General features: G+C 35.4%; 1 protein-coding gene across 1 annotated transcript; it reads right to left on the bottom strand.

The window, feature by feature from the left end:
- Positions 1-4,848: 4,848 nt before the first annotated feature.
- LOC115879177 lies at positions 4,849-10,339 on the bottom strand. The gene is made up of 5 exons (XM_030895869.1): positions 10,247-10,339; positions 8,707-8,957; positions 8,516-8,661; positions 6,141-8,410; positions 4,849-5,736 (listed from the first exon to the last, which is right to left on the bottom strand). The coding sequence occupies exons 1-5, from the start codon at positions 10,337-10,339 to the stop codon at positions 4,849-4,851; spliced, it is 3,648 nt and encodes a 1,215-aa protein (XP_030751729.1).
- Between the last annotated feature and the right edge of the window lie 6,691 nt (positions 10,340-17,030).

Raw genomic sequence — 17,030 nt, 5'->3', positions numbered from 1 at the left:
ATACAAGGACATGTAACGCCCATATACGGGCTGCAGCAGAATTTGTAACCTTAGACGCCAACTTTTTAGACATAACGACATCATCAGCTGGTCATCAGCGACAATTTTAGCGATTTTTAATAGTTGATTGTGTGTAGTGAACTTTGTATAAACTTTATTACAATGGTAATTTGTTCAGCTTTCAAGTATAAAAGGCGCAATGATAAGAAAGAGCCAGAAGTTACGTTTTATAGGGAAATAAACAGTCCCCTACATCTTTTTAGCGGTTTTTTTTTTATTGAATTCGATAATTATTTTTCTGATATTATATGTACTTGATATGTACTATACGTCGATACTAGTTATGTACCTTTTGTCAACATTTTAATAGGTTTTTTTCGTAATTAATTAGTATGATACCACCCGATACACCATAAGCGTAGTGAAAACATAATATCAAAAATATAAATATCCCTTCAAGCGGCAATGTTAAGTAAAATAGGTGCTACGGCACTGTTTGGAAGAATGGTCACAGTTTTGTCTCGGGTGCTATTTGTCCTTGTATTCTTTAGTCATTGATGAATATACATTATACATCCTAACCTCATTTTTCCACTTTGAAAGCAAATGTCATTTTCGATTTTCGACTTTCAACATTCAAGTGTTTAAAACAGCAAAAGTTTGACAAGGACAAGATTTTGAATGTTGTGTGTTTTGCTGGTCATTAACGTGATTAACGTTTGTTATTGTTCTGCTATTAGACAAAGAATTCTTGGACTATGACACTTTAGTGGCAGAACTAGACTTGTGGCGGCAAAAATGGAAGCAGCTACCTGCAGTCGACCGACCTAAAAACGCAATCGAAACGATAATCGGAGTGTAACCAGTGTATATTTCCAAATATATACATTTTATTAATGATCCCAGCAACATGAACAAGAAAGAAATAGTGAGGGAAATGTATAAAAAAAAAGAAAAAGATTAAACGGCTCAGCCCTCAACAACTCGCAACCGTATACACCAGTGTACACCAGTGCAGACACGCACACTCACACACTCACACAACCACACACCTACACTAGTGCACACTGATGTTACTGCCTTCAGGCTTCATCAGTACGGTAAGGAACCAGGAAGCGATGAAACCGATCCCAAAACACAAAAAACCAGGAAGCAAACGATGCAACGAGGCACCGTGTGCAACCCAGGAGATGGAAAAAAAATGATGAAGAAACGAAAATAAATTATGGAAAATAAAAAGGAGCAAACGGGAGCCTAAAGCCCCAATTTGCAGCCAAGAACAGCCGCCAGAACAGCCGCGGAGGTAGCCAACAGCAACCCGCCGCAATACCCTCAGCCGTGGTACCAATATGAACAAGAAAGAAATAGTGAGGGAAATGTATAAAAAAGAAGAAAAAGATTAAACGGCTCAGCCCTCAACAACTCGCATCCTAGCAACACTACCAGTGTCAACAGCTAGACCAGAAAGGTCTTTTTCAACCCTAATGCCGCAACCGCACGTGTGGATGGAAAGGCGAAGTCCGATCACGAGCGTTCGGTAGTTGACGAGCGGTCGAAGTTCGCTAAATGCCGCATGTGCGGTTGCGGCAGAAGACGATTGAAGGACTTCCTACGTAACTCTACAGGTCAGGAGCGATTGACAGGACTTGCTCTATTAAGCCTACATAGAGAAATAAATATCGATATCGAAGAGGTAGTCAAACCGTTTTTTCAGGGAAAAGACCAGTTTATCCTTTAAGATTAATAATTTTTACCAGTTACTTTTTTAAAATTTTATTTTCAATTAAGATTTGAGTGTAGCCCAAAGCGATTTTTTTATTATGCTTTTTTCCTAGCAGCTTTTGTAATCTGGTCAATTTCCAGAGGCTTGGAAATATTCCAACGTAATACCTTTAGCTAAAGTTACCAATCCTACGGACGTTAACCAATTTAGACCTATTAGTATTTTGTCTTTGTTATCTAAGGTGCTGGAAAAGATAGTGGCTGCACAGTTCACAGAGTATTTAAATAGCAATAAATTACTACCACCTCATCAATCGGGTTATGGAAGGGGATTCAGTACGACTACGGCATTGCTTAAGCTCTCAGACGATATTTATTGTTCAAATGATAAAAACTTGGCTACTTGTCTGGTCTTATTAGACTTCAGCAAGGCGTTCGACAGTGTGGACTTTGATCTTCTCTGCGCTAAGCTTTCGTATTTTGGAGTATCAAAATCAGCAGTGACTTTTTTCAATAATTATTTCAAAGGTCGATATCAGAGGGTTGTCATAGGAAACACTCACTCAGGTTACTTGGAAATTACTAAAGGGGTCCCTCAGAGTACTGTTTTGGGCCCGCTACTTACATACACTGTATACTGCCGATTTTCATAACTTTATTAAATATTGCTCCATTCTTACTTTTGCGGACGATTCACAAATATATATTTCGTTTAAACCTGAACAAGCTCAAATCACGGCTCTACATATAAATGAAGACTTATTTTCTATTAAGGAAGTTAGTTATTCTCATTTACTGTCACTCAATAACAATAAATCTGAAGTTGTTCTATTTGGCAAAGAGAGAGCGAGTATAGCCAGTGATCCAAATTTTCGTATTAGTATAAATAGTAATATTTTAAAAATAAATACAGTATGCAAAAATTTAGGACTGTTTATCGATAATGATTTACGTTTTTTTTACCCATGTTAACCACTTAGTTAAAACTTGTTTCTACATTCTTAAACATTTGTACATGCATAAATTATATTTGGATAGTTTGAGATAAAATTAAAAATTAACTGACAGTCTAATTTTTAAGCCGTATTGGGCATATTGTAATGTTGTTTACTGGCCCGCACTTTCTCAAATAAATAAAAAACTCATTACAAAAAATACAAAATTACTGTTTGATTTGCTTATAATTTAAGAAAATATGATCATGTGTCTGATCAGTTCCCAGAGAATCTCACTGGTTAACTCTGGATGAAAGATTTCAAGTTCAGATGGCGTGTCTTGTTTAAAGTTAGATAGCTTTGGAATACCAGAGTACCTCTGTAAAAATTGGTAAAAAATGTAGATATCCACAATCGTTTGACTAGACACTCCAATCTTTATATAAGATCCCCAGGCACTCGACAGCACAATTTCAACACTCTTTTTCTTATAAAGCGGTTAAAATTTTCAATAGTATTCCTGAAAAATTTAAAGACTTGCGATTCTCTGGGGACTTTTAAATCAAAATTTATTAAACATTTAAAAAAAGGCAGTAAGATACTTAACTTAAAAATGGATGTATGTTACACACCTCCTTGTGCTTTCTAATTCTTACGTTGTGTGAATTCACCATACAATTTTTTAATATATGGTTTTTTGTAATTTTCTGTGCTTGCGTGACCTTAGAATTGAAAAAATTATTGTATATAGATTTAAGTTAGTTTAATTCTTGTTTATATGTATTGTCAATTTATCTAAGACTATAAGTTTAGTTTTCTGTCTGTAGCAAGTCAATAGAATATTTTGGTTTGATGGTTGCGTGGAAGAGCATGGTATATGAACGCCGCCATCTTGTTGAATTTTTTGTTACACTTTTCTTTTGAATATTAATAAAGACACTATTTTTTTTTCTCACTCTTGGTGGTATATTCTGACAGACGGATGTTAATTACCAAGTACTGTCAGAGTTTCTATTGTTTTAAGAAGGAGCGGGTTATGTTTGTGGTTTTAATAATTACTGCTTTTTGAGCAAGTGTGTGAATACGACCTTTTAAATTTAAAATATCGAGGTTTTCTATAAATTTCCTGTGTGTGAGGCCCGTGCTAGATATAATAAATGGTAGGATTTTAACTTCTTTTTGTTGCCATATTCGTTCTACTTCCTGTGTTAGTGGAATGTATTTGTACTTTCTTTTTCTTCATATTTCTTTTGTTATGTTGTTGTCATTCGGAACACTGATTTCTATTAGATATGTTACTTTCTCTTTTTTAGTGTTAACGTTATATCAGGTCTATTGCATGTTACTGTCTTGTCAGTATGGATCGTTCTGTCCCAGTAGAGTTTTATAATGTCGTTTTCAAAGACAGATTGCGGCGTGTATTTGTAATAGGGCTGTTCTTCTTGTATAAATTTATATAAGTTTTGCTATTTCTGATGTATAATACGCGCAACAAAGTCATGCCTTAGAGTGTATTCTGTACCAGTGAGTAGTTTACAACCATTTGTAATATGCTCTATTGTTTCACTTTGAGGTGGCAACGCCTGCAGGTATCCAAGGTTTGGTGGGCCCTATCTTTTATTAGGTATTTCCTGTAGTTGCGCGTTGCTATTACTTGATCTTGTATCGCTATAATGAATCCCTCCGTTTCCGGTTGCAGTTGCCCTTTTTGTAGCCATGAATATGACAGTTCTTTATCGATGTCGGGGTTGTTCATAATATGACAGTATTATCCATGTAGTTGCTTTTGGGACCATTTGTTTTTCTTTTCCTCTAATGTGAGTATATTTGAAACAGGAATATTTTCTGCGTTAAGATTTAATGGTGTGTAGTTAGCATCCGCTATAGTTACTGCTTGGTGTAATGAGGTATTTTTTTCTTTAAAGTATTTTTTTAGTGAATTAATCTGTTTGTTGTGTATTTCGTGAATATCTGTCAGGCCCCTACCTCCTTCTTTTCTTTCAATGGTCACACTATTATTATTATTATTTATTTATTATTTCTTTTTCAGTTTTAACTGGCTGTTATCCTGTTCTGGCCGGGATAGCTCCGCTTTCCTAGGGCCAGGCAGGTAGTCGATCAAGTAATACTTATTTTGTGAAATATTGATACAGAGGTAAAGAAATACACATAAAGGTAAGTATAAATTAAATTAATCTGCAATTGTTTTTCTTATAATATGAGCAGTGCCTAATATCGCTGTTTTTTGTAGATTTGCCAAGCTGTGTTCTCCTGGAAGGATATCTAAATATTTTGGGAGAGCCTTAGACACTACACCAGTAGCACCAATAACAACAGGTAATATTTTTGTTTGGGTATTCCACATTCTTTTAATTTCTATTTCTAGGTCTCGATATTTCACAACTTTTTCCGCTTCTTTTCTGCATACATTTCCATCAGCCGGAACTGCAATATCAATGAGGTAAGTTATATCTGGCATTCTTATTATGATGTCTGGTTTGTTGTTTGGTATCGTCCTGTCTGTGTTAATTGAATAGTCCCAAAGTACCCGTGTTTTTCCATCGGGAGTGTCACATACGGGTGGTGGGTCGTGTTTATACCATTGTTCAGCCGACATGGTTATATTAAGCCACTTACAGATGTTATAATGCAATTGGGAAGCTACTCTGTTATGACGGTTTAAATATTCTCTTCCTGCTAGAATCGTGCATCCCGATATTACGTGTTCTATCGTTTCATTATGTTCTCTACAGAGACGACATTTTGGGTTAGTTGACGTTTTATCAATCTTTGTTTTTATATAGTTAGTTCTTATTGCTTGGTCTTGTGCAGCAACTATCAATGCCTCGGTTTCACCTTTAAGCATTCCAGTTGAGAGCCAGTTCCAGCTATTGCAGCCATCAATATTATCTGACTGTTTTTTTATTTCTCTCTTGTGTTGGCCATGCAAAGGTTTTTTTTCCCAGGATTTAATTAGGTTTTTGTTTAAAATTTCTCTTATGTCGGATCTTCCGACTGTTGTGTTTTCTACATCTTCTGATATTCTGTATAATTCCTGTTGGAATTGCTCAGCTTTCCGCTGCAAAGACAAACTTATTATTATTATTTAAATTTTGAGACACTTCTCAACATGAGAAGGTAGCTAACGGTTTTTGCATTTAACAAGGAAGAAATTCAACTTAACCTATCAAATGCTTAAAAATTTTCTCACAATGTGGCACGTCTGGAGAATAGCTGCATTCTGAATTGTTACAATAAGTCCTTTAGGTAGAGCCAACCGTTCTAGATTTCCCGCAAAGCACCTTGATACGATTCCAGTTGAAGATATAACGATGGGGATAATTCGTACTTCTTTTTAACTTCCAGGCATGTTTGATTTCCACAGACAAATTTTTGATATTTTGCTATTTTTCCCTTTCTGTTTTTTGTAAGTTGGCACTCAGCGGGCAGGCAATATCAACAAGAATGGCATTTTTTGTTTGCTTTTATCGATGATGACGATGTCTGGGCGGGGCGATTGTAGTCAACTGTTCTGTCAGTTATTATTGGCCTGTCCCAGTATAAAACAGTGTTGTCCGATTCCAGCACTGCAGCAGGCAGATACTTATAGTATGGTGGAGGGTTATCTATTAGCCGGTATTGAATTGCCAGTTGCCTATGGATAATTTTTGCAATCTGGTTATGCCTTCCCAAGTATGCAGAGTTTGATAATCCTGAGCATCCCCCAATTACATGCTCTATTGTTTCACCGAAGCTATGACATACCCTACAAACATCCACAATCTCTGTATTTTTGAGAATATATCTTTCATAGTTCCTGGTACGGATCACCCCATCTTGAACAGATATGATGAATCCTTCGGTCTCTGCATGAAGATTTCCCTTAGTTAACCACAGCAGCGATGATGCTTTGTCAACAGTTGGATCGTTTAAGGCCGTAGGATATTTTCCATGTAGCACTTTATTTTGCCATTCTAGGTGCATTTCTTCTTTTCGTCTGTGGTCGTCTATAATGTCTTCGGGACAGTGAAGGTTAAGTGGGGTAAAGTTTGTGTCACATTTAGCGATTTTTCTCAATAATGGGTGGTTAGAACAATGGAAGTACTCTCGCATCTTTTTCTCCTGTGATCTACATAGTTCAGTTATATTAGTTAGTCCCCTACCTCCCTCTTTTCGAGGTAAATACAACCTCTGAGTGGCACTTTTGGGATGATGTATTCTGAATTTTGTGAATGTGGTTCTGGTTAAGATATCAAGGTTTCTCAGGTCAGTGTCTGAGTATTTTAGTATACCGAAAGAGTAGGTCAAAATAGGAACAGCGTAGGTATTTATTGCAGTAATAAGGTTTTTTGCATTTAATTTGGTATTAAGTAACTTAGTAAGCCTGCTCTTGTATTTGATTTTGAATTCCTTTTTTAAACGAGTATGGTCGATTCTCTTGTTTTGTTGTATCCCTAGATAATGGTAGCTTTCATCTGATGTCAGTTGGTGGAATAGTACTTCTTCATTTGGTAGTTCAGCAATCTTACCCTTTCGTATATGTATCTCAGCGCATTTATCCATTCCAAAATCCATCCTGATGTCATCGCTAAATATTTGAACAGTTTTAAGTAAGTATTTCAAGTTGTTGTTGGATTCAGAGTATAACTTTATATCGTCCATAAATAATAGGTGGCTGATGTTGATGCTATCCTTTAAGTCAGGTCTATATCCTGATTTACATTGGTTCAACAGATGTGACAGTGGGTTTAGCGCTAAGCAGAACCATAGTGGGCTGAGTGAATCACCCTGAAATATACCCTTTCTGATGTTTATAGTTGTCATATAGCGGTTATTTAAGAGTATTTGCGATTTCCATTTCTTCATGATGTGACTAAGGAATGTAATTATATTTGGGTTGATTTTATATAATTCAAGGACTTTCAAAAGCCAATCGTGAGGAACAGAATCAAAGGCTTTTCTGTAGTCTATGTAACCCATGCTGAGATTTCGACATTTTGTTTCGGCTTGCTTCATAATAATGGCGTCAATTGTGAGTTGCTCCTTACATCCAAGGCTATTTTTTATGCATCCCTTTTGCTCGACAGCGATCAAGTTGTTCAATTGGCAATGCTCGTAGATTTTCTTATGAACTATTGCTGTGAGTAGTTTATAAAATACTGACAGGCATGTAATTGGTCTGTAGTTTTTTGGATCCTTCATGTCACCTTTTTTTGGTAACAAGTAGGTGATACCTTGCGCAAGGAATTCTGGGAATTCATCTGGATCTCGAAGAACATTGGTAAAAAACTTGGCCAAGAGAGAATGGATACAGGTAAGATGTTTTAGCCAGAAATTATGTATTTTATCTAGTCCTGTTGCCTTCCAGTTCGAAGTTTTTACGATGCATGACTTAATGTCATTTTCCTCAATTTGGATATCCACCATTTCCTGATAGTCATTGGTACTTTCTTCCACCTGATCAATCCATGGTGCTTGCTGGTTGAAATGAGTTGGGTTAGACCATATATCCTGCCAGTATTTTTCAAATCTCTGTTGGTCAACATGCTCCTCGCTTGAGATTCTGTTAGTGGTATCAAAGTTTCGATAAAAAGCCCTCTGGTTTGCTTGGAAATTTCTATTCTGTTGTTTCCGCTTTGATGCTTCATTATAACGACGCAACCTTGCTCCCTTGACCTGAAGTTTTTGTCTTAATTCGTCTTGATATGTTATTAGTTTTTCTCGAAACTCTGGATCCTGCTTATTCAGTTTTGCTGTACGGATAATGACTTCAATTTTAATTTTGACTTTTTTACTATTGTTATTGTTAAGGTACTCTCGTATTATATTATTTCGTGTTCTTAGAGTGTTAATATCACTTTCAAGGCGTCTTTGCCAGGATGGTTTTACTTTAGTTGGTTTTGGTGGAATTGAAGTTCTTTCAAGTATTTTTTGGCCATTGAGCTCAATGACAGTAACAGCTGTCGCATATATAGCGGTGTGAATATCCGTGAGATTTTCAAATCTATGCAAATTACTTTGTAGAGAAAAGTTTGCATTTGTTATGTACCTGGAAGTGAGGTTATTGAATTTTAGTTTAGGTATTGAAGGCCTGTTTGATGGATCAGAACCTCGGAATAGCTCAAAGTTGCTTAGGAGTTTTTGGGTGACCTCTTCTTCTTCATCAGTTGGGTTGTTTTGACTGGGCAAGCTTTGTCGCGTTGTGTCTGTTTCAGTTACGTCTAAATTTTGATATTCGGCGACCTCGTTCATTAAATTTAACTCGTTTCCCACATCTCTACGTAATTGATCTATATCGGTCTGTGTAAGGTAGTTATTTCTGATTATTGTTCTTTTTCTGTCCACTAGATTTTGTTCTGTAACTTAATATACGGGATATCTCTTAAAAAATTCAGAATGGAGCTTTGTCTCCAACCTGGTAAAGGATCATCTCTACATTCATTTACGAGTAGGTAAGTCCTTATGACATTAAGATTCATTTCTCTACTCCATTTCATCCTTTTTTTGTTTCTGCTCTTCTGGAAGCCTTCCTGTTTATCTGTAGATTGGTTGGCGGTCCAGACAGTACAACAGTTTGATCCTGTCCGTTTTCATTAGCTTGAGTCGTCGTTAATTTTGGGCTGGCGATCGACGTCAGGTATAGCCCCTATTCTCCCTGGCGTATCCGAGGCTTTTTTCCTAGTTTTTTTCTCCATTTAAAATGGGTGTGCATTTTATACCTACTGCCAGGTGTATATATAGCCGCTCCTAACATGGAGTACAGACGCTATCGGAGTACCGCTCCTTACATGGAGATCCGTCGTGTCCTTATTATATTGTGTATTATTATTATGTTCTTGAATCTCGGGCTTTCCGGTATTTAACGTAGTCGCGGACTTAAGTCAAGCGTCAACGCTTTTTACTGTGTGTTTAAGACTTGTCGTGTAATATTACATGTGTGGAGGATAACTGTTTTTTGAATGGGTATATAAAGTTTTGGTGGAAGTTCAAGGCCTTTTCAGACTATCATGTAATGATTTTGGGATCAATCCTGTTGATGACACTATTATTAGTATAATTTTTACAATGTCCTGGTGCCACATCTGCCTTATTTCTTCTGCTAGAGGTATATATTTTTTCAATTTTTCAGTGTGTTTCTTCTTGACATTTTGTGAATTTGGTATGGATATCTCTATTAAGTATGTCGTTTTGCTGGTTTGTGGATGAGCGTGATGTCTGGTTTGTTGTGTGGTGTGGTTTTGTCTGTGATTATATCCCGGTTCCAGTAGAGCTTGGCTGTCTTATTTTCTAGAACGTTAGCTGCTTGATATTTGTAGTATGGTGTATGGTGGCAGATGAGTGAATATTTCTTTGCTATTTCTTGATGGATTATTCTGCAAACATCGTCGTGTCTTTGGGTATATTGTCTGGGAGCAAGTATAGGCATCCCCCGGTTATGTTCTATTGTTTCGGTTTTGTGTGTGACATAGTCTGCATTTGTCTGTAGGTGTTTTGGGGTCTTTTGATTATGTATTTCTGGTAATTACGTGTGGCGATGATCTGGTCCTGGATTGCTATTATGAAACCCTCGGTTTCTCCAAACAGGTTACCTTGAGTGCTTTCATGCATTGATGTGCTGCTATGTCAATGTGTGGTTGTGTTAGTTGGTTTGCATGTTTTCCATGTAGGGCTTTGATTTCCATTTTTCAATTTTAGTGTTTGTTGTTGTAATTGCATCAACTGGTATGAATGCTTCATTGTTGAATTGTAACGGTGTACCTGATGTTGTTAGTTAACAATGCTTCGGTGTAGTGGGCTGGTAACTGCTTTCTCTCTGAAATATTCTCTGAGTGTGTGTATTTGCTTGTAGTTCATGTTCTTAGATCCACATGAATCCCCTTCCTCCTTCTTTTCTTTTTAGTGTAAATCTTTCTGTTGCCGCGTGTATATGGTGTATTCGGTACTTGTTACATGTTGTTCTTGTTAACCTGTTTAGTTCTTCTAATTCTGTGTCACTCCATTTTATAACGCCAAATGAATACGTCAGACGGACGCTGCATAGGTATTTATTGCTTTCACTTTGTTTCGACCGGACAGTTCTGTTTTGAGTATTTGTTTTATTCTGTTTTTGTATTTGCTTTTTTAGTTGCTGTTTTTATGTTGGCATGCTCTAACTCTGTTTTTTGTAGGTATCCGAGGTATTTGTATGTCTCATCCATTTCCATATTCTGTATGATATTTGAGTCGTGTAGAATGTATTCTTCCTGTATCGAGTGTTTTCCATTTATAATGCTGTTTATTTTACATTTATCTGTTCCTAGTTTCATTTGATGTCTTCACTGTATGTTTCTGTAATATTGAGAAGGTTGTTGAGTTGTTTTCTGGTTGCTGCATAGAGCTTTAGGGTCATCCATATATAGCTGGTGCGAGATGGTAGATGGATGTGTGAGTGAGGATATTTTATAAGCATCTTGGGGGCGTTTTGTTGAGTAGGTTCGATAGGGGGTTGAGCGCAATACAGAACCAGAGTGCATCGGCTGAGGAGTCACCCTTGAAAAAATTCTCTATTAATTTGAATTGGTTCTGTGTGAATGAGTTGTTTTTTTCATTTTGATGTTTAGGGTAGTTTTCCATGTTGCCATGATTCTCTGCAGAAGTTGTATGATTTGAGGGGTGGATTTTGTATATTTGTAGAACTTGTATGAGCCAGGAGTGTGGGACGGTGTCGAAAGCTTTCTGATAATCTATGTATGCAAAATGTAGAGACTTACGTTTTAATTTGGCTTGAGTGTGTATTTCTGCATCTATCACCAGTTGCTCCTTGCAGCCCCTAGATCCCTGACAGCATCCTTTCTGCTCTTCTGATATGATGTTATTATTCTGCAGGTGAGTGTTGATCTTTGTTGTTATTATTGCCGTTAGTAATTTATAGGTTGTTGATAAACATGTTATAGGGCGGTACTTAGATGGGTTTGCAGTGTCCGTGCCTTTGGGTTTAAGGTAGGTAACTCCCTGAGTTAAAAAAGAGGGGATGGCTTCCGTTCCTTGTACAAAATTTTGAAATATATTCGTTAGTGGTTTGTGGATGCTTGTGAATGATTTTAGCCAGTAGTTCTGTATTTTGTCGTCTCCAGGTGCTTTCCAGTTGTGTGTCTTGGATATGGCAGCTTTGATGTCTTCTAAGGTGATTGTTACATTTGGCATGGCTGTTGTATTTATCTGCTTGTTTTCTTCTTCTGTTATCCATTGAGCTTCTCTGTTGTGTTCTACTGCTTGTGACCAGATATTTTCCCAGAAGTTTTTTACTTCTGTAATTGATGGTGGATTGTTTATTTGCTGTTCCGTTGTTTCGAGAGATCTGTAGAACCTTTTTTCATTTGTGTTAAAAAGTTTGTTTTCTTGTTTTCTTTGGTGGCTCTTCTTGTATCGTTTTAGTCTTTTTGCTTGTGCCTGTAGTTGTTGTTTTTTAGTATCTAATATTTCTACTACTGATTCTTCTGAGCTGATATCTGGTAATATGTTTTGCGGGGGTCTCTTTTTTAGGTTTCCTTTCAAATGTTGTGTGATGACTCCAATTTCTTTCCTCAGTGTGGCTATCTTTTTCTGGAGCCGATGCTGCCATGGGGGTATTGCTGCTTTAGTTTTAGTTAAGTCGTTGTTTTTATTCTTCTGTTCGTGGGTTCGCATAGTTGTTGCTGCTCCACAGTATACGAGCGTGAGAATTTCTTCAATGTCTAGGCAGCTGTTTGATTCCTCAATCCTTTTTCCTATGATGTTATTAATTATTGCAATGGTGTTTTTGATATTTTGTGTGTTTTGTGGTCTGGTAATGAAAGGTCTGGATGATGGGTTTGCTCCCTGGTATTGGGCGTATAGTTCATTAAATGTTTCATCAATTTGATTAGATGGTTGCATGTGTCTGTTGGCGGGATTGATGTTTCGTGTTGGGTGTCTTATCGACGATTCTGCTGATGAACTTTGTATGTTAGTCAGCATGGTATGTGTTTCGGGTGTTTCTGGTGTGATTGTTTGTGGGTGTGATGTAGGTGAAGCTGATTGTTGTGCTTGTGGTTCGTCTTCATTTTGTATGGCTTCGGCCGCTTGTCTTCTTATAGTTTCTCTTTCTGTTGGAGATATTCTGTTGTTTCGTATTATGACTCGAATTTGGTCTGATAGTCTTTGTTCTGTGATCATTTCCCTAAGTTCTGGATAGATGTTCATAAAGGCCTGATATAACTGACTTCTATATCCTGTTGTATTTTGTTGGAGATTAGTAACGGTGAAGTAACAGAGGAGTAGGTTTTTGTTAATTTCGTCGGTCCATTTCATCCTCTGTCGTGCTTTACCTGCTAGGGTGGTTGTAGGGCGTATGTCCTGCAAAACACTTCTAGCGGGTTCTAGTCCATTATTCGGTGCTGGGTCGTCATCTATTGCAAGCTGATCATCACGACGGTTCCGAACAGGAGCAGCTTGCCCTCCTGCCCCGCCTCGATTGCTTCTTACATTTTTTGGAGCAATATTTCACACTACATGGGTTGCTAACCCACATAGCGGTACCAGAGCCCAGTTGGCCGGCTAAGCCGTTTTCCGCTTTTTTAATTATTATTATTATTATTATTATTATTATTATACAGGGTGGCGCACCTCATTCGCCTCGGTTGATTATACGAAAACGAAAAGATGTAGAAACAAAATATTTTATGGGTATATGTGGGAAAGCAACGTGCATAATTTAAAATTATTTTTAAATGTACAGGGTGTGTCAGAACTAAGATCCATACTAAAGTTTTAAATTATAAAAAAAAAAAATCTTAATCTTTTTCTGATTGAACACCCGGTATTTTATTTCATTTTTGGATTCTTGGACTTAAAATAAGGTATGTATTATAAGGGTTTAATATGTTTAAAAGCTTTGGTTTTAGAAATATTTAAATATGCATGCTATAATAAAAAAAATTGTCAACACCTTGTATATAACTTTTCAGAATTAATTCTTATGCTGACTTTCAAGCCAGAGAAATAAACTTTACTAAAAATTTTGATTGCTTCCTTAAATGTATACAAGGGTAACAAAAATTGCTAGTCTATTTTAAATATTGATTTTACATAAAAACTTCGTTATTTCAAATGCAACACTATATATTTTTTTAGATACGTCGAAGCAGATTTAAATGCTCTTTCAAACTATATTAGGGTTTCCTATATCTATCTGACTCAGATTTTGAATAAAAAGCGATTTTTCAATAAAATAGTAATCAAGATGGCTGATGTCGCTATGACAATTTTCTAGTGACACTTAGTAGCTATTTTCAAAATCGTTTTTAATTTGTAGATTTTATTTAAATTTATAACAGGTTATTTTTATTTAATTTTCCTACAATAAGGTTAATAACTAAGTATTTATTATTTTATCAAGAAAAATGAAGCAGTATCTGCTGGCAGAAGGAATGGATAAGTTACTAGTGATTTTATTTTGTGGGGACCAAAGACATTATAAAGATAGACCGAACATCTCATTCATAAATACTCGTTGGAAGTGTTTCAAACATTCCAATGTGTCAAACAAGGACAGAACAGACAGAGAAGTCTAAAATTTCCGACCCCGGCAACTAGGCGCATTTGGATTGTTCTAATGGCCAGTGGCGTATCGTTTTTGGAAGGAATTTAATTAGTAAAGTAAAAGTAAAGTAATTAGTAAAATTTTTACTCCATATTAATATACTACATTAACACTTTTTCGTCAGATGAGTTTTGTTATAAGGTCTAAATATAATAAATATAATAATATCCCATATATACTTATGTTGAAACGTTAGTAGTAGTTTTCAAAAATCGCTCCAACGTCGATTTTCACTTAAACTTTCAGTTACTTCTATATAAAACTCTCTGTGTTACTTTTGAATAATTTTACAGGGTGACTTCTTAAGTTTCTGAAACAGTTCTATATTAGGTTTGTTGTTGGTGACTTTTCTTTCAATTTTTTTTTCAGAATATGGAGGCAATGGTAAAACACATTTTAGACATTTTTGTAAACACAGATGGCCGGAACATATTTTCAAACTAAAGTTGTAGATTTGCCATTCAATTTCCATTCCAGAAATACCTAGGGTTGTCACCTGTCCTTTTTTGAAAAAGACAGTCCTTTTTTGGAATAACTCCAGCGACGTTGCCAATAGTTCTAGACGTTTCAGCACATTAAACAGTAAACATGTCCTTTAATAGTAACGCATATATCCTCTGGTTAATAACATATTATTACGCATGCTTCTTTAAAAATAAACTATTAATTTAATTAAGAAATTGAGATTTATTGATATTCGGTGAAGGTTTTAAAGTCACCTTTTCTGCAAATCAAACTAAGTAAATAGGCGCAAATTTGAGATGTGGCAATGTCGCCTTCTCTATTTCAGTTGGTTTTTACAGTACGTAGTCAACCTCCGATTGTTTGATCGGGTTAAAATGCACAATGTGATATCTATTCTTCCTAAATCTATGGTGGGAACAATTGCTTGTTGGCCTGAAGGGTTTATGCTCAAAGATATCCAAATGGAAATTTCAAATTTGACAAGCGTTCCTTTGAAAAATTACTTTTCCTATTTCGTAGAGCTGATAGTGTGGTATATGAAAAACCTATTAGGCAGAAACCTGTCCTTGGAAGTGAAGAAAATGAATTTGTCTTAATTGGTTCTTTTATAGAAAATTCAATATACATATCTACAAGTCATAGTAATATAAATCAAAGAACTAGGTACTTCTTTATTTTTCTTGATAAAATAATAAATACTTAGGGACCTATTAAACTATTGTGGGTAAATTAAATAAAAGTAAACTGCCAAATAATAAATAAAATTTAAATAAAGTTTATAAAATAATGTCGATTTTGAAAATAGCTACTAAATGTCACTAGCAAGTTGTCATGCCATTTTATTGAAAAATCGCTATTTACTAAAAATCTGAACCAGATAGGTATAGGAAATCCTAATATAGTTTGAAAGAGCATTTAAATCTGCTTCGAATTATTTAAAAAAATACATAGTGTTGTGTTTGAAATAACGAAGTTTTAATGTAAAATAAATATTTAAAATAGACCAGCAATTTTTGATACCACTGTATACATTTAAGGAAGCGATACAATTTTTTAGTAAAGTTTATTTCTCTGGCCTCAAAGTCAGCACAAGAATTAACTCTGAAAAGTAATGTACAGGGTGTTGTACACTTTTTTATTATAGCATGCATATTTAAACATCTTTAAATATCTCAAAAACCAAAGCATTTAAATATATTAAACCCTTATAATAAATGCCTTATTTTATGCCCAAGAATCCAAAAATGAAATAAAATACTGGGTTTTCCATAAGAAAAAATATAACTTTGGTATGGATCTTAGTTCTGACACGTCCTGTACATTTGAAAATAATTTTAAATTATGCACATTGCCTCTCTACATATACCCATAAAAACTTATTTCTACATCTTTCCATTTTCGTATAATCAACCGAGGCGAATGAGCGGTACATTTATGAAATCAGAAATCAGAAAAAAATGAGCTATTTAATACACGTTTAACATACAGGGTGCCATATAAAAAACAAACAGTTGATATCAATAACTGTGACATTTGACATCACACTAAAAATGTATCAATACTTTTTGTCTGCAAATGTTAATTTTAACATTAAAATTTAAAATAGTTCATTCAAATAATTGTTTTATTGGTTATAATGAATTTTATCACTATATCTTGTATCCTATTAATGGCAAGAAGGTGTATTACTCCTGGATTAATCATATTAATCTAATAAATAACCAAAAATACATTACTGTTCAATATGAAAATTAAATAACTGGTTGTATAATAAATCTTACACGAAAAAAGAATACCTATCTGTTCGACAAAATTGATAGCAAACAATGATAGCAAATCTAAGATAAGATAATACGATTTCTTATAGAAATAAACTGATTAAAACAATGCTTTTATATGATTCATTAGAGATAAGTCCGCAGTTTTCCCTGAAATTGTTTATAATATTGTTACGGATTCCGTGGGTCCACTAATTTAAACTCACGATAAAATACTTAACGAATTATACACACAATAAAACTAACTATTTAAAAAATTCCTGCACCAAATTGTCCGATTCGTAATAATTTAAAGCGCGGTATATTCAAACTTCAAAAACTGCCAACTGCTAAAGCGCGGGCCTTTATACACCCTCTGGCGAGTTTTTCTGGAACGTTCTAAAGAATTCTGTAATTTTCTTTTACTTTCTGGCGAATTCGCCAGGTTCCTCAATGCACGTTGCGGTTATGTAGCAGTAATGCAGTTATGCAACCAGTAATACAGTTTAGCGCTACATACACCTTGACATTGCCCCCTTCTCAAATTTGATC

The sequence above is a fragment of the Sitophilus oryzae genome, unplaced genomic scaffold (assembly GCF_002938485.1).
Source record: "Sitophilus oryzae breed Bouriz unplaced genomic scaffold, Soryzae_2.0 scaffold_1576_pilon_pilon, whole genome shotgun sequence".
Taxonomy (NCBI): domain Eukaryota; kingdom Metazoa; phylum Arthropoda; class Insecta; order Coleoptera; family Curculionidae; genus Sitophilus; species Sitophilus oryzae.
Note: the sequence above shows the minus strand (reverse complement) of the source record. Positions and strands in the feature narration are given on the sequence as shown.